Source organism: Bufo gargarizans, chromosome 9, assembly GCF_014858855.1.
Source record: "Bufo gargarizans isolate SCDJY-AF-19 chromosome 9, ASM1485885v1, whole genome shotgun sequence".
Lineage (NCBI taxonomy): Eukaryota > Metazoa > Chordata > Amphibia > Anura > Bufonidae > Bufo > Bufo gargarizans.
The window spans coordinates 149,641,049-149,665,859 of NC_058088.1; the positions used below are offsets into that span (position 1 = coordinate 149,641,049).

General features: G+C 43.5%; 1 protein-coding gene across 1 annotated transcript in view; it reads right to left on the reverse strand.

The window, feature by feature from the left end:
- NOX1 (NADPH oxidase 1) overlaps nucleotides 1-24,811 on the reverse strand; it is a 42,772-nt gene that overhangs the window by 13,740 nt on the left and 4,221 nt on the right. Inside the window, exons 3-8 of the mRNA XM_044268726.1 lie at nucleotides 16,781-16,891; nucleotides 13,748-13,832; nucleotides 11,272-11,414; nucleotides 7,035-7,216; nucleotides 2,219-2,381; nucleotides 1,540-1,632 (exon numbers count right to left, since the gene is read on the reverse strand). Coding sequence (XP_044124661.1) covers nucleotides 1,540-1,632; nucleotides 2,219-2,381; nucleotides 7,035-7,216; nucleotides 11,272-11,414; nucleotides 13,748-13,832; nucleotides 16,781-16,891 — 777 coding nt within the window. The remainder of the gene's footprint in view (nucleotides 1-1,539; nucleotides 1,633-2,218; nucleotides 2,382-7,034; nucleotides 7,217-11,271; nucleotides 11,415-13,747; nucleotides 13,833-16,780; nucleotides 16,892-24,811) is intronic.

The following is a 24,811-nucleotide window of genomic DNA, read 5'->3' on the forward strand; positions in this document are numbered from 1 at the left end:
ACATGCGGACCGCCCCAGGAAAGGAAGACCAAGAGTCACCTCTGCTGCGGAGGATAAGTTCATCCGAGTCACCAGCCTCAGAAATCGCAGGTTAACAGCAGCTCAGATTAGAGACCAGGTCAATGCCACACAGAGTTCTAGCAGCAGACACATCTCTAGAACAACTGTTAAGAGGAGACTGTGTGAATCAGGCCTTCATGGTAGAATATCTGCTAGGAAAACACTGCTTAGGACAGGCAACAAGCAGTAGAGACTTGTTTGGGCTAAAAAACACAAGGAATGTACATTAGACCAGTGGAAATCTGTGCTTTGGTCTGATGAGTCCAAATTTGAGATCTTTGGTTCCAACCACCGTGTCTTTGTGCGACGCAGAAAAGGTGAACGGATGGACTCTACATGCCTGGTTCCCACCATGAAGCATGGAGGAGGAGGTGTGATGGTGTGGGGGTGCTTTGCTGGTGACACTGTTGGGGATTTATTCAAAATTGAAGGCATACTGAACCAGCATGGCTACCACAGGATCTTGCAGCTGCATGCTATTCCATCCGGTTTGCGTTTAGTTGGACCATCATTTATTTTTCAACAGGACAATGACCCCAAACACACCTCCAGGCTGAGTAAGGGCTATTTGACCATGAAGGAGAGTGATGGGGTGCTGCGCCAGATGACCTGCCCTCCACAGTCACTGGACCTGAACCCAATCGAGCAGAGTGAAGGCAAAAGGGCCAACAAGTGCTAAGCATCTCTGGGAACTCCTTCAAGACTGTTGGAAGACCATTTCAGGTGACTACCTCTTGAAGCTCATCAAGAGAATGCCAAGAGTGTGCAAAGCAGTAATCAAAGCAAAAGGTGGCTACTTTGAAGAACCTAGACTATTACATATTTTCAGTTGTCTGTGAAGGTTCTCATTTATCCAGGTCATGGTATATCTGCAAAGAATAAATCAAGGCAACTGGACGTACTGTAGATTTCTTGAAAACGTTTACTCGTTCTTCCAACGAGCTGATTTATTATTTGCAGATATATTTTCAGTTGTTTCACACTTTTTTGTTATGTATATAATTCCACATGTGTTAATTCATAATTTTGATGCCTTCAGTGTGAATCTACAATTCATAGTCATGAAAATAAAGAAAACTCTTTGAATGAGAAGGTGTGTCCAAACTTTTGGTCTGTACTGTACTTCTCCACGTCATTGCTGCAGATTGGAAACAAGCAGTGGCAGGATGACTGGGACAGAGGCACAGAGGATGACACTGGAGAATGAGCTAAGTAAACCATCATTTTACAGCATTCGAGGGCATTGCCAAGATTTTTAATTATCTCAGACAGCCCATTTAATAAATTGTCCCCTTTTGGGGCTCTGCATCAGAAATATAGGGCTCAGATCATTGTAAAGATATAAAGTATTAGGGAATTAATCAGCACATAATATTCTAGATGCAAATAAAATAGTATTAAAAGATGGACATTCATTTACAGCTATGGATGTGAGCGTCGGATGTACAGGTACTTATGTGCAGATACAATTACACCTACCTTTATAACAACAACTCTCTGCTGGGACCGATAAAACCTTAGACACCTTTCAAGTATATATATTATAATTGGAGCTATAATCCACATCCATGTCTAGAGTAAAAAAAACATAAAACATGATGTTAAGTTGGTATTTTTGCCACAACATCTGAATTATGTAATAACACTATTGCTAAGATATATTGTATACCTATCTATACACAGCACAGCACTCTTCTGTAGGCAAAGAATTGTAATTCAATTCAGAGTATAAAAAAATGTAAAAAAAATCTGCGCTAATGACTCATGCACAATCCCATGTTCTGTATCTATGTTGTAAGGAACTGTAATGTGGTCCCTATATACTGGTATACTGTACCTCAGTTGACCTTTTTTCCTCACAGAATCCCTGAGATACAATAAACCGGTGCACGCCCTACCATATACTGCTTAGCAGAGATATTCTCCCATACAGGGATAGCAGACTCATAGCGTACAATGTACAGGGCCAGGAAGTGTGCAGTGAGCATTTACTGCTGCCTCCTCTGCAATAATTTGCATTACTAACCTACAGTACTTGTTGATGTTTAAACCCCTTTTCTTGTACTTTGATTTGTGTAGATATTGCAAAATTATTTGTATTAAAATTGAAAATATATAAGACACAATTGAGAAGTCCAACCACTTTGCATTACTTTACCATTGGAGGATTGCCTTCGAAGCTAGGCATAAAACAATCATCATCATCGTCATCTTCATCACCATCTCTACCTTTTTTTTCCTTCCAAACAGCATATTTATCATGGCAGTCATCATAACTGTGACTGCTAAGACTATCGGGGGTCTGGCCTCTAACTATGCGACTGCAAATAAAACAGTAATGTTAGAGAAAAGAATGATGTAGCAGAGGAAGAAATAAAGCAATGAAACAGGTTGCCGTATTATTATTAGACGCACTATGTAAAGTATATGTTAATCTTCCAAATACAGAGCTGTGCCGAAAACGATGTACAGTATTTACACATTTAGATCAAGGTATATTGAAATCATGGCAGAAAATCTGACAAAAGCAGGACAGTGTTATTACCAGATTCCCTTATTATCATATAGTATCAGACTGGTCCACGGGGGAACAATGGAATCCCCCGGTAGGCCCCTAGCTTGGTGGGCCCCCAGTTCCCCACCCCATCCATAAATGGCATATGGCTTAACAGACTGATTATACTACATACAGAGAGGCAGCCTACAGCATCTCAACCAGCGTAGGCCTCCATATAAAAAACTAGGTAGATTATTTAAGAGACTAGCCAGTTTATTACAGACACATCAGGTGGCTGAGATGACTTGTAAGAACAGAGGTAGGCTAGCAAAGTACCCTCTTTCCCCTGGGACTATCCTTCTCAAAATCATTCAGGGACCCCTATAATCAATCACCTTGACCATCGTGCTGCTGTCTGAGCAGGTAGCATTTGCATGTAGTTGTACAGTGGGTCCCTAGAATGAACTGGTGGGCCCTAGGCATCCCAATCCAACACTGTAATCATATAATGAAATAACTAGCGATGAGCGCGGTGGGTCACTGTAACAGCTAATCAGTGGAGGAGCTGGGACTTGGATCCTTAGGGATGTGCTGATGATGACCTATCATGAGGATACGCCATCATTATCTTTTCTAGGATAACCCCTTTAAGGTTACTGTCCACTAAAATTCCTAACTCCTTTTCCATGTCAGTGTTACCCAGTGTTTTACCAATAAGAATGTACTAGTAACTTTATTTTTCCTTCCCATGTGCATAACTCATAAAGGACTTAAGGGACTATATACAGGAGTATGTGACTATAAATAATATTATAAGTGATAACCAGCATGGGGTTACCAAGGACAGAAGTTGGTAGACTAACCTGATCTGTTTTTATGAGGAGGTGAGTAGTAACCTGGACAGAGGGGCGGCTGTGGATGTAGTGTTTCTGGATTTTGCAAAGACTTTTGATATTGTCCCTCCTAGATGTTTAATAGGTAAAGTAAGGTCTATAGGCTTGGAAAGTATAGTCTGTAATTGGATTCAAAACTGGCCGTGTCCAGAGAGTTGTGGTCAATGATTCCTATTCAGAATGGTCCCAGGTTAGGCTACTTTCACACTTGCGTTCGGGGCTCCGCTTGTGAGTTCCGTTTGAAGGCTCTCACAAGCGGCCCCGAACGGATCCGTCCAGCCCTAATGCATTCTGAGTGGATGTGGATCCGCTCAGAATGCAACAGTCTGGCACCGTTTGTCCTCCGCTCAGCAGGCGGACACCCGAACGCTGCTTGCAGCGTTCGGATGTCCGCCTGGCCGTGCGGAAGCAAACGGATCCGTCCAGACTTACAATGTAAGTCAATGGGGACGGATCCGTTTGAAGTTGACACAGTATGGCTCAATTTTCAAACGGATCCGTCCCCCATTGACTTTCAATGTAAAGTCAAAACGCATCCGTTTTTTTTTTTTGTTCATGGTAATGCAAACGGATCCGTTCTGAACGGATCTAAGCCTTTGCATTATAGGTGCGGATCCGTCTGTGCAGACACCAGACGGATCCGCTCCGAACGCAGGTGTGAAAGTAGCCTAATAAGTGGTGTACCCCAAGGTTCAGTGCTGGGTCCTTTATTATTTTATTTTTTTAATGATATTGAGAACGGGATTAATAGCACCATATCTATTTTTGCAGATGACACTAAGCTGTGTAGAACTGTAAAGTCTATGGAAGATGTCCAAAAACTACAAGCTGACTTGAACACTCTGAGTGATTGGGCATCAACTTGGCAAATGAGGTTCAATGTGGATAAATGTAAAGTTCTGCATCTTGGTAGTAATAATCTCTGTGCTTCATATGTCCTAGGGGATGTAGCATTGGGAGAGTCACTTATAGAGAAGGATTTGGGTGTCCTTGTAGATGGTAGATTAAATTACAGCATACAATGTCAATCAGATGCTTATAAGGCGACCAGGATATTGTCATGCATTAAACGAGGCATGGACTCGCGGGGCAGGGATGTAATATTACCACTTTACAAAGCGCTGGTGCGGCCTCATCTGGAATACGCAGTCCAGTTCTGGGCACCAGTACATAGAAAGGAAGCACTACAGCTGGAAAAAGTACAGAGGAGAGTGACTAAACTGATAAGGGGCATGGAGGGTCTTATTTATATGAATAAAGTGTAAAAGATTGAATTTATTTAGTCTTGAGAAGAGACGTCTAAGGAGGGACATGATTAACCTGTACAAGTATATAAACGGGCCATACAAAAAATACTGAGAAAAACTGTTCCATGTAAAATGCGCTCAAAAGACAAGGGGGCACTGCGTCCGACTGGAGAAGAAAAAGTTCATTCTCTGGAAGCGCCAAAGCCTCTTTACTGTAAGAACTGTGAATCTGTGGAATAGACTTCCTCAGGATGTGGTCACAGCAGGAACAGTGGACAGTTTCAAAAAGGGTTTAGACAAATTCTTAAAAGTAAAAAACATAAATGCTTATAAAAAAAAAACTTGTAGAAATCTGAGTCTCACTTCCTTCTGGGATTCACATCCCCACCTATTCCTTGGTTGAACTTGATGGATGGATGTCTTTTTTCAACCATATTAACTATGTAACTATGCAAAATAATCGTGGAGCCCCAGTTATGGGTCTTCAACACAGCGAAAGCCAGATATCCCTAAAAGGAAGGAAAACCGAGCAAAGGGATGTCCCCATTACAGAGATCACCAAATCCACCATATTAAGTGGCCCCTATGTCAAGATCCCGCTCTTTTACAAGCTTTAAGAATATGACGGGGAAGACCTAAGCCAATTATCCATCCACAGACAGCTGTTTCGGGGTGTTGCCCCTCATCAGTGTGGAGTAGGATTCTGGCTAACCGGGAGCAATGCCTTGAAGACTACTCAAACAAAACAATAGCTGACCTTAGGGAGACCAGCTACAGAAAACACTGTGGAGCCTCATTTAAGAGTCAACACAGCAATCCAAAGTGCAAAGCTCCCTGGGAATTAGTAATATGCAAAATAACCGTGGAGCCCCAGTTATGGGTCTTCGACACAGTGTTTGCTGTAGTGGGTCTCCCTATGGTCAGCTATTGTTTTGTTTGAACTATGTAACTATGTAACTTTACATTTATCAGTGATAAACCACTTCTCTGACCAAACCTCCCAAAGATTACTGTCTTCTGTTGTGTTTACACAGTTTAGTATTGTCAGCAAAAAATGACTGTGTAATCCTTCTGCAATATCATTTATAAATATATTAAAGAGAATAGGGCCCAATACTGACCCCTGAGATACCCCACTAGTGACAGTGACCCAATCTGAGTGTTTACCGTTAATAACCACCCTCTGTTTTCTATCACTGAGCCAGTTACTTACCCGCATCCACACACATTCATAAACCCATGCTTATGCACACTTATACAGGATAGCATCTTTTAGAAAGTCTTCAGATATTTTACCCAGTTTAAACTTAGGCCTATAGGTCTGTAATCAGGCTCACTTTTTACATATTGGCACTTTTCTGTGGTTAATATGCTAATAGATGAATACGTTGACAACCGCAGTCTCCACCACCCAGTGAGAACCTGAGCCTCTCTCCATGGTAAAAGGCAACAATCAAACTTTTGTAGCTTGGTCCTGCAGTCATACTCCCTTCTATCTGCCCCCTACACCCTGCTAACCTAATGAATGTAAGGATGGACTGACAGATTTTATTTTTTTGCAGTTTGTTATCATGGAGACACATAAGTCTGCATAGGGGCTGTAGACACAACATTGTATGATACTAATCAAGACTATTTGCTATTACATTTTATTTTAAATGCTTGAGGCTACTTTCACACAAGCGTTCGGGCGGATCCGTTCTGAACGGATCCGATCATATTAATGCAGACGGAGGCTCCGTTCAGTACGGATCCGTCTGCATTAATAACTTAGAAAAAATTCTAAGTGTGAAAGCAGCCTGAGCGGATCCGTTCAGACTTTCAATGTAAAGTCAATGGGGGACGGATCCGCTTGAAGATTGAGCCATATGGTGTCATCTTCAAGCGGATCCGTTCCCATTGACTTACATTGTAAGTCTGAACGGATCCGCTCGCTTCCGCACGGCCAGGCGGACAGTTGAACGCTGCAAGCAGCGTTCAGCTGTCCGCCTGTCCGTGCGGAGGCGAGCGGAGCGGAGGCTGAACGCCGTCAGACTGATGCAGTCTGAGCGGATCCGCATCCATTCAGACTGCATCAGGGCTGGACGGAGGCGTTCGGGTCCGCTCGTGAGCTCCTTCAAACGGAGCTCACGAGCGGACCGACGAACGCTAGTGTGAAACTAGCCTTAGTGAAAGAATAAAAATGGATGCAGAGGTGGGCTAAGCATTTACATAGAGAGGGGGTTTCTGGGAAACATAGGGAAAAATACGAGTGGAAATTGAAACAATCTGGATGCAAATGTCAACTCAGAGCAATGCTCCACTGAGATGTAGACTAATTGCTGAATGAATACTCACCCAACTCCATGAATCAAAAGGCCAGCAAAGAAGATAATAAATAGGTGGTGGGTGTACCAGAAAACTTCAAAATAGCACCTGCGGATAAACTCAGTAGATGATGTGATCATTAATATCAGTGCTAGCGTGATCACCACGCCTGTTACACCAGCAATGGAAGTGAAACCAAAATAAGATGGTGTCTGTGAAGAAGAGAGAAGAAAAACATATTGTGACTTATATGTGCAAAATGCTTGGAAGACTGCAATGACTTGTGCTAGCATCTGCATTGTAACATAAAAAAAAAGTTACAAAAACATTTTCTATTGGTGTGCAGTGTTTGTAAGGTGGAAATAAAGTGGTTATCAAAACTATAAAACTATTATACTTATCGCTCCCGATCCCAGCACGGCCATCGCTGCATTTCGGGTGACACTTGGGAGACTTGTGCCCGACGTGGCCTGCTATTGGCTGCTCCCCCGGTTGCCAGATGTTTTGATCCATGGTGCGCAGGGAGGTGCAGCGGTGGCCCTGTGGGCATCAGGAGCGACACAGGTGACGGGAAGTGGGTTAAGTATAATCTGTATGAGGTACCCGGGCATTGGGGGGAATGTTTTATATTTTGGATAACCCATTTAACATAGTAACACAGTTTGGAAGGCTAAAAAAAAACATGATGTAGAAGCCAACTGGCGCTGCACTCTACACTTTTAATAAACGTTGCCAACCCAAGCACAATGTTTGGAGTCTGCTGGCTTCCCGGAGGGAGCAGCCGTATTGCACACCAGCTACATTAGCTACTTCAAGCTATTTCCAGAATTATACATGCTTGCACAACTGACTCTGGTAAGCTTTCTTATATTTCTGATGCTGCCGTCTTATACTATGAGGAGCAGCTTCTCTGTTTTATGTATTATACTCCAGCAATGCATCCAGGCCCCTCTTGGACTCCACCACTCCGCAGGCAGAGAGTTCCATACAGTGTCCGACTGAGGTGCCTATGGCCCACCAGTAAAATGTATTTTGGGGGCCCACCGTACGAATACATACAAATATCACCTGCTCACATAGCTGGGGGGGCCCACCTGATACCAAATAATTGTATATGGGGGTCCCTGCAGCAACTTTAAGAAGGTAGGTCCGGTGGAAAAGAGGATACTGGTAGCTTTCCTCTATGCCTAGAAGTCCTCTCAGCTCTGATCGTGTCTATAATAATATTCTGGGTAGTTTCTTTAATAATCTATCAAGTTTTTTATATGAACACAGGCTGGTGGAGCTGCTGTACATTGACTATATGTCTGTAGTGCAGTAAGTCTACTGTGTTATGTGCCACTTGTGCAGGGGGTGGAAGACAAGGGGACCATCTTGCTCAGGGGCCCACCGGGGGATTCACCTGTACCCCTGTGGGCCAGTCCGAACCTGGTTCCATAGTCTCACTGCTCTTACCGTAAAGAATCCTCTTCTATGTTTGTGTAGAAACCTTATTTCCTCCAGACGCAGAGATGTCCTGACGTAGGATGTTCTGACCCCTGATATATTTATACATGGTTATTAGATCTCCCTAGCTTAAAGGTCCAGTCCCACCCAAGTATTCTGTTATTTAGGGTTGCAGAGCTCTGAACAGAGCAGATTTATTCTGCAGATATGCACATGACAGCCAATTCTAGATGTGTAATGATGTATAATGTTGGATTGGTCTATGTAAATCCAATTTCCTGGTCTGCAAGAGCAGATAAAAGTATTACACAAGGCTTACACAGGAAATTAGCACAGGTGCAATGAGAGATGGATGGGGTCGTGTTACATGCCCTCAATCAGCAGCCTTTTTCTGGACAAAAGCAGAAGCGCTGTAGGGGGAGAAGAGCTAAAAAATCAGGGGACAGCGCTTCAAAAAGTGCAATAATTCTGAACACTGCATATTAGTAAGTGGCATACTTCGATTTTGCCCACTGTTTAGAACATTGTGAGGAATATGGATTAATGTTTACTGTCAGCCAACCAACCATCTGCTGTAAGGTAGCAGAGGTAGTGAGCTCAACAGGGGGAGCCCTACTTCAAAGCCAGCCAGATGGCAGAGAGCCTCTAGCAATCCACCTTTGTTTACATTTCTCACCTCCATTCAGGCAGCCAGGAAACCAGCTAATGGACCAGGAAAAACTTCCCTGCAGGGGGTCTAGGCCATTCCCGAGTTCAATGCACATTATCAGACATCACGTAACCGGCAATTTATAAGGAATTATGAATCGCCCGTCCATCACAGACATAAACCAGATGCATATTTGTGTCCCTGTGGCAACGATGAACAGGCCCGTTGTCATAGTCTGGCGGTGGGATGCCAGGGAGGGGAGATATACATATTTCCCCACAGAACCAAATAACTGTACCATTCTTGGACTCTACTGGTAGCCGGAATCCAGGCGGATCCATCCCAGAACCACCTTCCTGCGACATTCTGGTCTGGAGCCATGAGTCCTAATCGGTTTTGTGGCTTATGTGCTGCCAGCCCAGCAGAGTTGTATCTCGATCACGAATCCCCGCGTATGTGTTTCGGCCTAGTAATACGCTACCGTGGGTTGATTTTTTAAGTTATATAATCCCGTTAGCGGACCGGGCTTATATCAAACAAGAAACTGGTGGCAGTCTTCCCGGGCTGAGAACGCGCTGTTTTACTGGGGCAGTGAAAAGGCTCTCTAAATTGTTGCCTCTCTGTGCCCGCGTGGACAGGAGGTGTCTGTGAAAACTGTACCAACCTGACCTTACCCGCTCCTCCAGGAGGGTGTAATGTCACGCCTTGGTAACCAGTAACCATACCGGATCTCGCTGGCTCTACGTAGTTGACATCTGACGTCAAGCGGGCAGTCGAGCTCTGGTATCCCTCACAAACATGTTATATAAAAGTGGTCAACCCATTTTAGGCCAAACAACTTTTTTATTTTACAAAACAGGCTGTATTTTTTAAAATATTATATGAATTTGGCATTGTCATGACAGAATAAAGTCAATTATACCAATATCAATAACACCATAAACACAAAAGTGTTCTCGTCAAACCAAAAGTGACAGGTCGACACACCCCTTCCCCCGCCCATAACCCCTCCCAAACGACACCTAAACACCGACCCAAACCACATCTAAACACCGCCCCATTCAGTTAATAACAGTTGACAAAATAGCCAAAAAAACTGGACTAATTAAACGCATGACTTTCATTTGATGTGAAAAAACACACTCAGACCACAAGAAAAATGGTTCAAGCCGTAACATGTCTAGTTATACAAAGATAAACCGACATATTGATTATGATGTTGCCGTATTAAAGGGGCCCCGTTACCATGAAAAAACTGATTGATATATACTTTTATTGGTAAAGATACAGCAAAGCTTGTCATTTATGATGGGCGGGGGTTATCACTGATAGCAGGCGCACTGTATACAGAGATAGCTTTCAGGCACTGCTATGAATGTCTGGCTATACACCCTTTACATATTACACAATTACGCTTTAGTGGCCACATTGCTAATACACTATATAGAACCCATTGGTGCGGGAGTGCGTAACACAATCTAGGCCTAGATGCCGTGCACCCAACAGCCGCTGTATGATCACTACATTCAGTAGTAATTTAATAAGAGCTATGTAAATATGAATAATAATGAAGTGTCTTTTTTTTTTACTGAATACTTGTATTCCTCATGAAATAACAAGGCTGTGTACTTTTTCCTTAGAACTCTATATTGTTCCTCTGTTATTCCTCCTAGAAATTAAGACATAAATGAATAACTGACTCCTTAATATTTATGTTAGCCGTTTGTCCCCTACAATTACATATTTATAAATAACTAGACATTATGCCCCGTTACAATAACAGGTGCAAGAATTGGCCGGCGGGCAGACCAATCAGCACACTGCACTCCACAGGCCACCCACGTCGGCCAATCAATGCCGCTTCACATGCCACCTGCACGGGCGGCTTGTGGAGCGCGGTGTGCTGATTTGGCTCCATCAATAATAAAAATAAGTTAGTGCTCTCTGAAGGTGAAGATGAAAATGGATGGAAAAAAATGGATGGAAAAAAATATGGCGGTTGATATAGGCCACATGCTTAATGGGTTAAAGAGCACCATAGCTGGAGTAAACAATGTGATCCACACAAAAAAAATCTAAAAAATCAGAGATGGCATACTGGCCAGGTGTGAGCTGTAAAATAATGAAACAGTTTTTTACTCTGAATGCTCCAATAATTTTATGATGTTTTACCTCACTTTTGGATCTTATTGGGTTGATCCAATCTCCAGTCGTGTTATCTATGCTTGATAACATTCCTTGAAGAGTATTCTTTGAGGACTGTGCACCATCATAAAACCTTTCAATGTTAAATAAGTGTGCAATTGTGTGGACAGCTGAAAAATACAAAATAAAAATATGAAACATCACAAGTACATTGAGGAAAGCTGTTTCTGGAAAAACAAAGGGAAATTAGAGTGACTACTAATACAACTTTAACTGGGGTGTCCAGAATATTTTCAAGGCCTTGAACAAAACTTATACATTTTCTCTTCTTAAAGGGAGCCCGTCACCAGTTTTATGGTGTCCTAACTAAGGGCAACATAAATACGTGACTGATTCGTTTAGCAAAATGTTGGGTCACTTTCTTTAATTGACCCAGTCAATCTGCCAACATCTTGTATTGAAAAGCTCCAGCTGATAATGATGAGTCATGAATATTCATGAGCTCCTGACTCTCCCCGCCCACCTGCTGCTGAATGACAGTTTGTTTCCATAGGAATCAGCAGCAGGTGGGCAGGGGAGTGGCTATAGCTCTGAATTAAATATACGCTGGACTCAATGACATCACGCCGGACTCGAATCAGCTCATTAGCATGCAGCATGCGGCATCTTTGTGTGTATATTATGAGGTAACCATCTGTCACACCAGTAAGTGAATACATCTAAGGCACTTTTTAGTAGTTAATGATTGTATATAATTAGTTAGATTATAATCAAATATCCACATGACAGGTTCCCTTTAAGGGCTTTCCTAGAGGTGAGGGGGCCCATATCAATGATTAAACGGTTTTCCAATTATAATTATCAGCCATTTTGCTTCGGGAAAAGCTTACTTACAATATTTACTATTCCCTTAAAACTACAGTTGATGCCTTATCAACTACACTTAAAGGGGACCTTTCACCACTCATGACATGCCTCTTTTAATTGCTTCATGCATTCCCCGTGTAATAATAATTCTAGACCATCGAGTCTTATGGCTCTACGTTGTGCCATTCCTTTATTATCTGCACTAGAAGTTATGGATGAATTCTTAGCAGTCTGCAGTAATGGTACAGAGGGGGGTAACCAGTTGGGGGTGTACCTGCACAGTCACTCTATCCAGTCAGTGCTGCCATTGTCAGACTGTGCAGAGCCCCCCCCCCCCCCCTCTGTACCCTTACTGCAGACTGCTAGCAATTCATTCATAACGTCTAGTAGAAATACATGGGGAATGCATGCAGCTATTAAAACAGGCATGTCAGGAGTTGTGACAGGTCCTCTTTAAAGAGAGTCTGTCAGCAGTTTTGACTATGCTGAATGAGGTAGGGTCTGGAAAGAGTCTTACAAACATACTTTTTGTGGAGTTTTTTTTAAAATCAGTAGTAGTGTGAATGTGCACATTTGTTCTGCCAGACTCTGTAGTGCAATGGAAGCAGAGGTAGTAACAGCTGTAGCATCCAACCAGGAAATGTAGCTAGGGCTTAATGGCCCTTTGCAGTCTATGCCTACCTTATTACAGATGGATCTGTATTGCAGCTGTAGGCATAAGGCCTAAAAGGATGACATTAAAATACAAACCTTATGTGTAGGGCATGTTTTTACTTAAAGAGATTTTCTGGTCTAAAATAAATATATGTAAAGAGATTTTCCTGTACTATCTTCAGTATAGGTCATCAATATCTAAATGGCAGGGGTTTAGGAAACAGCCGAGTGCTGTATATGGATAACTTAAAAAATGTTTTTTACCTCATAATAAGTGCAATGCAATAATAAAAACTATTGCCCCTAAAGGTGTACATAGCCTTCAACACTTGGTATGATTTAGGCTGCTTTCACACTAGCGTTCGCTGGTCCGTTCGTGAGCTCCGTTTGAAGGGGCTCACGAGCGGACCCGAACGCAGCCGTCCAGCCCTGATGCAGTCTGAATGGAGCGGATCCGCTCAGACTGCATCAGTCTGGCGGCGTTCAGCCTCCGCTCCGCTCGCCTCCGCACGGACAGGCGGACAGCTGAACGCTGCTTGCAGCGTTCGGGTGTCCGCCTGGCCGTGCGGAGGCGTGCAGGATCCGCCCAGACTTACAATGTAAGTCAATGGGGACGGATCCGTTTGAAGATGTCACCCTGTGGCTCAATCTTCAGGCGGATCCGTCCCCCATTGACTTTACATTGAAAGTCTGGACGGATCCGTCCGAGGCTATTTTCACACTTAGCTTTTTTTAGCTAATATAATGCAGACGGATCCGTTCTGAACGGAGCCTCCGTCTGCATTATTATGAGCGGATCCGTTCAGAACGGATCCGCCCGAACGCTAGTGTGAAAGTAGCCTTACTCTAGAGTAATTTCCTCCTGCTTGTCATTCCATAACTTTCAAAGTTAATTCCTATCCTGGACTAATAGGCTTCAAATAATTGATACAATTTTATGCAAACATGACTGAAGAAGCAGATAAAAAGACTAAAATCCTACCTGTCAATAATGCAATTGTATAACCCAAGATCTTGTGAAAGGCCAGATTGTTATCAAGCTGTTTCCTCACTGAGCGTCGACAACACTGGAAGAAAACACATTGCCTGGTGAAGTATATGAAGAATGTCTGTGAAGGTTCTCATTTATCCAGGTCATGGTATATCTGTAAGGAATAAATCAAGGCAACTGGACTTACTGTACTGTAAGTCCAGTTGCCTTGATTTATTCCTTACAGATATTTGAAGAATGTTCATTCATTTTCAGCTGACCGTGGACATGAGGTTTTTGTTGGCAGCTCCTGATGATTTAAGGGGGACCTGTCTGCCGATTATCTCAATGTTTTTCATGGAGTAATCAAGCAACTTGAATTTCTAATTCTATTCCGGGTTCGTCCAAAGCAGGACAAACTGGTCCACTCATCACGAACTGACAACTTGGTCCTCTTCTGGTCGTTTTCATTTGATCATACAATCCATTTGGCTTTTTTCACTTCACTTTTCTTTACATTATTGCCGATCCCTGATCTGAGTGTGTCACAGGTTGTATTTCCATACTCTCCTTTGCCTCTGAGAGTTGAAATTCTCTTTCAATACTATGATTTCCATGTATGTGATGATGAAACAAAAATGTTTCGGTACAGGAAGATCTTTTCTTTTTTCTTTTATTGTATGGTGATGCGAGTTTATTCTTGTTTCTTCCCTCCAGCTATGGCCCATTCCTAACTAAGGATACCCAATCCCCTAATTAACAATTCATTTGCTTTTTTTCCCTTTTTTCCCAACTTTTATATAAAATGGAAGTGCAATGTGACTGGGGGTCAGGGGTAAAGAATGAGGAGCAGGGGGTGGTTAACACAGTGGGCACAAAGCTCTGCTCTTCTCGACGCTCGCTGGCAAGATGAGATCGGAGCTGTGTCTCATACATTTAGACCTGCCGCCAAGCAGTCTGATGATGTGACTGGTTAGTCGGATAGGACTGACCAATCGCAGCGTCTGACGAATGGGGGCCTTTCTGATCGGTCCCCTGACACATCTATCAACTGCTAAAGAGAAAGTCTCCCGCTCACGTGCATCACATATTGTGCTTCATGACTGCTCAGCCTCTTGCAATAGTTCTCAGTTACAGCCTCCTCGAACTGAACATGCTCGACCAGCAAGCTGAAGCTGAACCTAGGCAGGGAGTTATAAGCATCTTATTTTAGGCAAGTAAGTGCTGACGGATTATGTGGAAAACTATTGGAACCGTTTTCTGGTGTAGAAAACTCACAATTATGTGCGCTAGGCCAGTTTTTTCACAGCAATTTGCATCTTTTGCCCCGTTTAAGCCATGCTTGCCTTATTTCTACAAAGTGGACAAGAGGCAGGCACAGAAGGCGCAGTACTCAACCCGCTTCTCTTGCTGCTGCCAGCGGGTCTAAGCACCAGCATTCCGTGCACGCTTCCTGCTGGCCTCAGCCTGTTCCTGCCTAGGCATTCTTCCTCTGTCTTTAGGGCACACACTCCTGCTAACTCTTAAAGGGCAAGCACACAGCTGGCCACCTATGTCTATTTAAGGTACCTTCCCCAGCAAGGTTTAGGTTTCATAGTACTAGCTAAGGTGTGCTTATTCTGACTGCCCATGTACCAAACTCTGCCTGTTTACTGATTCTTATCCTCTGCTGTCTGTCCTGACTACTGCCTGTTTACTCTAATGACTCTGAGCTGTCTACACTTTGCCCGCCTGAGAAAAATCGTCATGTTTGGTACCCAAACCCGAACTTTTTCACAGAAGTTTGGGTTTGGGTTAGGTGTTGTGTAGATTGTATTATTTTCCCTTATAACATGGTTATAAGGGAAAATAATAGCATTCTTAATACAGAATACTTAGTACAATAGCGCTGATGGATCATGTGACGGACCATGTGATGAGCGTAGTGACGTCACCACAGGTCCTTTTCCTGTGCATAGCAAAGATGAAGACAGAAGAGAAGCCAGGCTGTGCGAACAAGTGGATTAAGGTGAGTTAAATTATTTTTTTATTTTTTGTAACCCCTCCAGCCCTATTTTACTAAGCATTCTGTCTTAAGAATGCTATTATTTTCCCTTATATCCATGTTATAAGGGAAAATAATAATAATCAGGTCCCCATCCCGATCGTCTCCTAGCACTTGTGTGTGAAAATCGCCTCCTGATCCTCAAATAACCTCCCACAGCCCCAGTAAACGGTTCCGCCCCCTCCCCACGTCATAGTCTACCTTCTAGAAATGCTCCGTCCTTCTTCCTGTCGGCGGCCAGAAAACTCGCGCAGGCGCAGTACCGCCTGCGGCCTGCGCCTGCGCAATCATCAAGCTCCTGTGGGCAACAGCCTCAAAAGTCTCACTGGGCATGCGCTGAGCCCAGTGATGTAACCTGAGCGCTGTTGCCCTGAGGAGGTTGATGATTGCGCAGGCGCAGGCCGCAGGCTTTACTGCGCCTGTGCGAGTTTTCTGGCCGCCGACAGGAAGAAGGACGGGGCATTTCTAAAAGGTAGACTATGACGTGGGGAGGGGGCGTAACCGTTTGCCGGGCTGTGGGAGCTTATTTGAGGATCAGGAGGCGTTCTTGGGCACTGCAGCGGGGCGTCACTGGGCACCGGAGAGTGAAAAAAATGCCCCTCTGGGCACCTTGGAGCCTCATTAGCATAATCATAAAAAGGGCTTTTATATCAAAAGGACAAAACGAAATGAAGTAAAAAGAAGACTGCTGGAAATAAGGTACTTTAGTGACCATGGCGATGGTGACAGCTTAAAATGGTAAAAGCAGGTGACAGATTCCCTTTAAAGATAAATTGACAAATGGCATATTTTCCATGTTTTGGCAGCAAGCACATAGATTTCAGCACGCTTTGCTAAAATGAACGGAGCATAGTCAGTAAACCCTTACTATTTTGCAGTTTGTCTTGAACTGTTTTTTTTCCGTTTCTTTTTTTATTATAGGTTGTTTGCCTCCAGCATATAATAATTTCCCAAGTTATGTTTACAATAAAGTTTAAGAATAAGATAATAATGGCACTTACTGAACAGGTTCCACGTAGAAATGACAGTAGATTTCGACAGACAGGTAAAAGAATTAGTAAACAGTTAAAATTAAGACAAGCAGCAGATCCTCGGGCCCAAGCAAGGGCAGACTGAAATAAATAGAAACACAGAAAATCAGTTTAAGCAAATCCCTTCAGTGTAGGTAAAAACCCTATACACACTATACATGAGTCCGTTTTCACTCTCTTGATATATATTGAGTTTGTGACCAGAAGACTAGTTCTCTACTCCTGGGGCTTCCATGGCTCTGTCTGCATAGTCCCATTCTGGACTGATCCTTTCTTGGGGCTCAGCCTGCCACTCCCAGCATCTGATCACCTCTGCCTGTCCAAACTTCATCAGTTTTACAAAACTTGCATAGGCTACTAGTCATGTATTCCTCCTACACTGAGGTTCTTAACAAAAAGAAGGCCGAGTCCCCATCGGCCCTATAATTTTCCAATTGAGTTGCTTCCGGGGACAACACCTCCTCAAGGTCATGTCTATCTCCTATCTCTTTTCGAAATCAAACCTTTTCATCAGCGCTGATTCTTTATCACCCTGATGTTTCCAAACATTTCCGTCTGGAAGGTGGATGCATTATCCATAGGGGCTGGAGCTTTGCAATGACTGCTGCTGTTAAAATGGTCACCTGCTGTTTTTCTGCCAAGGTCTTCTTGATAGCTCCAAGGAATTGCACTATAAAAGACAGAGAACTAAAGGGGTTGTCAGCTTTATTTATATTGATGGCCTATCCTCAAGATAGGTCATTAATATCAGATCGGCCGGGTTCTGAATCCTGGCACCCCCTGCTACTCTCCTGCAAATGCTGCCTTCTCTTCATTGTTTACTTGCTTGCTGTCGCAACCGCCGCAGTGAGCAGGTGTTATTACAAGTAAGCCACCCCATTCACCTTAATGGGACAGCTCCTTCCTATTCAAGTGTAAAGGAAAGAGCCATCCCATACAAGTGAATGGGGCAGCGGAGTTGTAATTACACCTGCTCACCTCTGGGGTTGTGAGGTTGAGCAGGTAAACAATGAAGAGAAGGCAGCACTCGCACAAATGCAGCCCTCTCTTCAAACAGCTGATTGGTGCCGGAAGTCAGAGACCCAGAGATCTCTTCCTGAGGATAGGTCATCAATATAAATAAAGCAGAAAACCTCTTTAATTGCTATTAAGATGGCTTTGGAGGCATGGCGTAACTTGTACGAGGGAGCTTGACACCCAGTAATTATCTACACTGATCACAAAGGCTTGACCTATTTACAGTCTGCACAGCTGCTAAATTCTCACCATTGTATCTTGCACTTCCAGTCTGCAGATAAGAATACTAAGGCGGATGTTCTATCCACTTGTTTTGACCCCACTGATCATCTAGAGGAGGCTCAGCATATCAGTTCATCTGGTCCAGCTGAGGAATACTCCACCAGACAAAACATTTATCACTTCAGCCAAGAGGAGACAGGTTCTGATTTGGGTACATCGATCCAAAATTGCCGGCCATCCTGGCTTTAGTAAAACCATTAAATTGATAACATTGCTGGTGGCCTTCCATGACCAAGGACATCGGAGATTTTGTCTCTGCATGTACTACATGTGATCAAAATAAGACTCCAAAAGAGAAACCTACAGGATTCCTCCTTCTTTTGCCCATGCCCGAGGTTCTGTGGTAGCACATTGCAATGGACTTTATTACTCATTTACCCCCTTTCTCTAGTTGTACTGTCATTTGGGTGGTGGTTGACCATTTCTTTGATGGCTCACTTTGAACCTCGGCCTAGTCTTCCCCTAGCCAGCCTGCCATTTAAAGGAAATGTGTCACGAAAAACTTTATCTGCGAGTTAAAACCAGGTGGTAACACATATCCTTTTTTGCTAATTTGTTTTTATTTTCCGATTGCAGATATTTTTTTTGTATTCTATTTCCTGAACATGATTATGTGGGCGGTCATCTTGCCTGAACTGTTCTTACAGCATTTAGAAAGCATTAAGAAAACTGCTTTATGGCAGTCCCACGGGCCATAGACCTTATTCACTTCTATGGAAGAGTTTTGAGGGAAAAACAGCAATACTGCCACTGCGTTGCTATGTTATACATTTTAGTTCATTTTTCTGTATAAATAACATAATATATTTATTCTCTGGGTCAGTACGATTACATTGATATCAAATACATATAGTTTTTTTTTAGGTTTTACTACTTTTTTGCAATGAAACCTTTTTTTAAAAAGAACATTTTTTTTTTGCATCGCAGATTCCCAAGACCTATAACTTTTTTATTTTTCTTTCTATGGAGCTGTGTGAGGGCTTGATTTTTGCGGGCCGATTTATATTTTTCATTGGTATCATTTTGGAGTAAATGGAGCTTTTTGATCGCTTGTTATTACATTTTTTCAGTGGCTCGCTTGTTATAAAGTTTTTTCAGTGGCAACTAAGAATAAATTAGCAATTCAGTTTTTTTTTGTTTGTTTTTTACGGCGTTCACCGTAAGGGATAATTTACATGATATTTATGTAGTCCGGGTCATTACAGATGCAGCAATACCAAACATATGGGGGGAAAAAATTTGGGGGCAATTTTTTTCATTGAAAAACGTATTTTCAATGGGGAAAAAAGTGTCATTTTTTATGGGATTTTTTAAATGGAATAAATGTGTTTTTTTTACCACTTAATAGTTCCACAAGGGCACTATAACAGACAGCTTTTTGATTGATTTTAAAATGCAATGCATTATACCTATAGTGTATTGCAGTGATGCCCAACCTACGAAGCTGTGTTATGCGGCCCGTGCAGTGACCGATGGCAGAGCTTGTGGCGCTGTCAGCTATACAGGGGGTGCAGTGCCGCAGGTATCAGGCAGCGAACTGTGAGGGAACGCGCATCTCGGCTAAACATTGTCATTCAGTGAATCATTAACTGAATGGCTCAGGCGGGATGAGTGCAGCCAGCAGTGACAGACAGAGGAGGGGAGGTCACGTGGGCCGCGCTGCAGCAGGGGATCAGCCTATGAAGTGGCGTGTGTGCTCTGAGTCAGGGAGTGGGCGCGCACCTATCTCACTGACTTGTACGCTTGCTGCCAGCCAAAGCTCACCCTCCTCCAGGTACTCCAGGTAGGAAAAAAAATTCCATCTTTGCAGCCGCTCGCTTGATCCAGTGCTCTTCTCTAGTCCTCCTGAAAACGGCTGTGTGCCTTGTAGTGAATTGAAGTGACCACCAGTGTTGTGTGTCACAGACAGTGTGTGTGCAAATAGCTGAGCCTGCTGCTGCTTCAGTTAAAGACACCACTGTGGTGTGTGTGTGTGTCAGGACATTATTACTGTGAAGGGACGCAGAGGGCATTGCTACTACAAAGGGACACAGAGGACACTATTGCAATTAAGGGGGCACAATGGGCATTATTACTGTGAAGGGGGCACAGAGGGCATTACTACTGTGAAGGGGGCACAGAGGGCATTACCACTGTGAAGGGGGCACAGAGGGCATTACTATTTTAAAGGGGACATAGAGGACATTACTACAAAAAAACGCCCAGATGTGCCCACTTTACAGTGGTAATACCCAGATGTGCTCCCTTTACAGTGGTAATACCCAGATGTGCCCCCTTCAGAGTGGTAATACTCAGATGTGTTCCCTTCACAGAGGTAATGCCCAGATGTGCCCCCTTCACAGTGGTAATGCCCAAATGTGCCCCTTCACAGTGGTATTGCCCAGATGTGCCCCCTTCACAGTGGTAATGTCTAGATGTTCCCCCTTCACAGTGGTAATGCCCAGGTGTGCCCCCCTTCACAGAGGTAATACCCAGATGTGCCCCCTTCACAGTGGTAAAGCCCAGATGTGCCCCCTTTACAGTGGTAATGCCCAGATATGCCCCTTTACTGTGGTAATGCCCAGATGTGCCCCCTTCACAATGGTAATGCCCAGATGTGTCCCCTTCACAGTGGTAATGGCCAGATGTGTTCCCTTCACAGAGGTAATGCCCAGATGTGCCCCCTTCACAGTTGTATTGCCCAGATGTGCCCCCTTCGCAGTGGTAATGCCCAGATGTGCCCCCTTTACAGTGGTAATGCCCAGATGTGCCCCCTTCACAGTGGTAATGCCCAAATGTTCCCCCTTTACAGTGGTAATGCCCAGATGTGCCCTTCACAGGGGTAATGCCCATATGTATCCCCTCCACAGGGGTAATGGCCAGATGTGCCCACTTCACAGGGGTAATGCCCAGATGTGCCCCTTCACAGAAAAAATGCCCAGATATTTGCCCCTTTACAGTAGTAATGCTCACACATGACCCCTCACAGTGTTTGCATTTCTTTCTGGCAAAGCTACCTGGTTCTGGCCCGCAAAATTTATACCATGTCTAATGCGGCCCTCAGGCGAGAAATGGTTGGGCACCACTGGTGTATTGCATTTTAATGTCAGTGCTATTCTGGCATTGACCAGCAGGCTGCACCAGAGAGGCGCAGCCTGCTGGAAATTACTCAAGGCAGGTCTGGGGCCTACATTAGACCCCTGCCAGCCTTTACACACACCAGCACCCCGCGATTGCATTTGAGGGGTGCCGATGGGAGACAGAGGGAGTCCGCTTTACATGCGGCAGGCGCCATTGCCCGCGGCATGTAAAATGTTAAACAGCCCGGATCGGCACTTAGACTGGGTCACTATAAAAAAGCGGCAACCCAGCCTAAGGCCCCTTAGTGACCGCAGTAAAAAGGCGTATGGGTGGTCACTAAGAGGTTAAACAATAAGTCATTTTCTGATGACACATTTTCTTTACTTATTGAACACATCTTCCAGTGGAGCGCATTAATCAGATCCTAACTATTCACTTCATTAATGTACATCTAGATGAATGGGCTGCTTTGCTACCTTGGGCGGAGTTGTCATATAATAAACATGCTAGTGAATCTACAGGAAAGCCCCTCTTCCTCATGACATAGTCATCAAGTGAGGGTTTCTCTTCCTCTTTCTATTCCTTCTGGAGTAATGGCTGCTGACTCATCTGCTGAAATTGTTTTATTGTATTTAGCAGCAGACTAAAGCTGCTCTTCTGAAGACCACCATTCAGATGAAGAGATTTGCTGACCATAGATGCAGAGCTCCACCACAACACACACCTAGGGACAAGGTTTGGTGATCCTCTAAGAAAATCAGAGAGTTCCCTTTTACAAGCTGGCACCTTGTTTCTTTGGTCCTTTTGAAGAGATTACACAGCTGAACCTGGTATGTTACAGGCTGTATCGTCTTGCTTCTCTGAGCACACCGAATTCTTTTCATGTCTTTCTCAACCTCTATGATCAGTTTTTAGGGTGTGTATGAAGTGAAGGATATCTTGGTCATGTAGAAACTCAGAGGCAAGACCTTTTTCCTGGTGGACTGGAATGGCTTTGGTCCTGAGGAGACATCCTGAAAGCTTTGGAGAACAGTCAAGCCCCTGTCCTCCTGAAAAGATTTAATTGAAAATAGAAGTCCAAAGAAGAGAGGGCGAAAGGGTAGATAATACTGTTATGGTGGTGCTCCATTCCTGCTGCTGTTCAGCTGTTGAGGGTGGGCATTGGTGCTGCATCACTCACCCCTTTCCTTCTGCTCCGGCTGGGGGCCTCTGGGCTCCAGTTCTGCTTTGGCCTGCTCCTTCCAGCAATGGTCCACATTCTTTATTCTTAGGGTGAGCACACCCTGATTTGCTCCAGCCTATGGCCGGCCAATTGCATGCATTTCCAGGTGGAAGGGGCTTGAGTTTTAAGTTCCTAGTTTGCTAGTTCACAACTGAAGGTCTGCTTTTTCTGTTAGCCTGCTTGTGTATAAAACTCTGCTCGTTTATCGACTCTGACTCTCTGAGATTTCTGTGGTTTGCTAATTATTATAGGAAATGTTTATGGTCTATTGCCAAGCCTTTGGCTGACCTTATGAAAGAGGGAAGAGTCTTGAGGCTGTTTTGGCTTTTAAAACTTTTAAGCAGGCCTTTATGTAAGCTCCAGTTCTGGTTCAGCATAACCTTTCTTGTCCCATTATTGTGGAGGCAGATGCGTCTGAGGCGAGAGAGGGGGCAGTTTTGTCTCAAGGGTACACTTCACTTACCAATTTGTGCCGTTGTGCTAATTTCTCCCATACATTTTGCAGGCGATTGGGAGCTATTAGCTATTGACTATTTGAAGAATGGTGATATTTTTAGGAGGGGGTCAGACACCAAATTATTGATTTGACTGCCCACAAGAATTTGGCAAAGAAATTCAAACCTAGACAGGCTAGGTGAGCTCTGTTCTATAAAAGGTATAAGTTTGTGATAACTTATAGACTTCACAGGCAATAAAGGTGGCCATACAAATTAGTCTAAAGTTGATCAAAATGGACAATTTACCAGAAAGGTCTTTTATCCATCGCCAGATTATCACTGAACGTGTATGGGCAGTATAAACAACTATAAGGGCCAATATGCACTAAAGTCTGTATGGCCATGTCTGCAAAACGAAAATTGATGAGATGTCAACCAACTTCTTTCTAATGTGTATGGCCAGCTTAATGTTGATTCTTTGCTGCACAGTTTCTGCTCACCTCAACCTCTTGATATTGAGCCAAAATCTATTTTGCTGATTCTGGGGATCATAGGCACTAAAAGACTCATCTCATCACTATTGGTGTCTGCCTGTGATACATGTGCCAATCCTAAGACTCCCCATGTTCGTCCTGGTGGTGAACTTTGTCTGTTCCAGAGATCATAGATGCATCTATCTATGCATTTTTTCACTGATCGGCCTCCGTCTGGGGGTAAAACAGTAATTTGGGTGATGTTGATTGTTTCAGTAACATTTACTATTTTATTCCATTTTTGGAATTCCAAGACCTTGTCCCATTTATTTATTAAGCATATTACTCGTTTACATGGTATTCCTGAAACCATTGCTTCTGATACGTTACGATTTTAAACCCTTTTTGTGATAAGCTTCAGATCCACTTGTCATTTTCTTCTGCATTTCACCCTGAGACTAATGGACAGACTTAGCAATTTAATCAAACCCTTAGGCCCCTTTCACACGAGTGAGTTTTGCGTGCGGGTGCAATGCGTGACGTGAACGCAAAGCACCCACACTGAATCCTGACCCATTCATTTCCATTCATGGTCTATATTCTGCGTTTTTCATGCAGCCCTGGCCCCAAGCACTCGTGCGGAAAAAACTGAATGCAATTGCAGACAATACTGACTGAACTTGCTTGCAAAATAGGTGCGAGTTTAACTGAACGCACCCGGACCTAATCCGTCTTTGTGAAAGAGGCCTTAAGCAGTATCTTAGGTGTTTTATTACTGATCACCATCATTTTTTTAAATTATGGGTTTCATCCTCGTGTTGGGTTATTTTCTGAGAAACTGGATGTGGAGATTCTGTGCACAGTTTGGACCCAGGTTTAAGAGAACCTGAAGAAAACCCCTTTTAAAAAAAATAAAAATCGAAGTTGATAAGAAACATTCTATGGGGTCTTTGTTTTCTCTGGAGCAAAATGGTTGTCTACTAAAAATTTGAGTCTCAAAGTACCTTTGCCTTTCCAAGTTGGTTCCCTGGTACATTGGTCCTTATAAGAGTGTGGAAATTATTAGTCCTGTTTCTTTCCAATTGTTTCTGTCCTCATCATTTAAAATTCACAAAATGTTTCATAAATCCCTGCTCAAAAACTACATTTCCCTATAACTCCTTATAAGGAACCTCCTCCTCCTGTTTAGGTGGAGAGAGACCTGTAGTATAAAGTACAATGCATTGTGGATTTTCTTAGGGTATGAGAATCCACAACATGGTATCTGGTGCATTGGTAAGGTTATGGACCTGAGGAATGTTCTTGGGTTTCCGCTTTTTCTATATTTGCAGATTGTTTGGTTGGTTCTTTTCATAAGAAATGTCCACCTAAACCTAGTGCTAAAATTAAAGGTCCAGTGGCCCCTCACAAAAGTGGTGGGGGTTACTGTCAGGAATTTATCCAGCCATAGCTGTTCTCGCAGCATTGCTATTCTGACCAAGTCCTGTGAGCGCTCTACCTATCCGTGAGC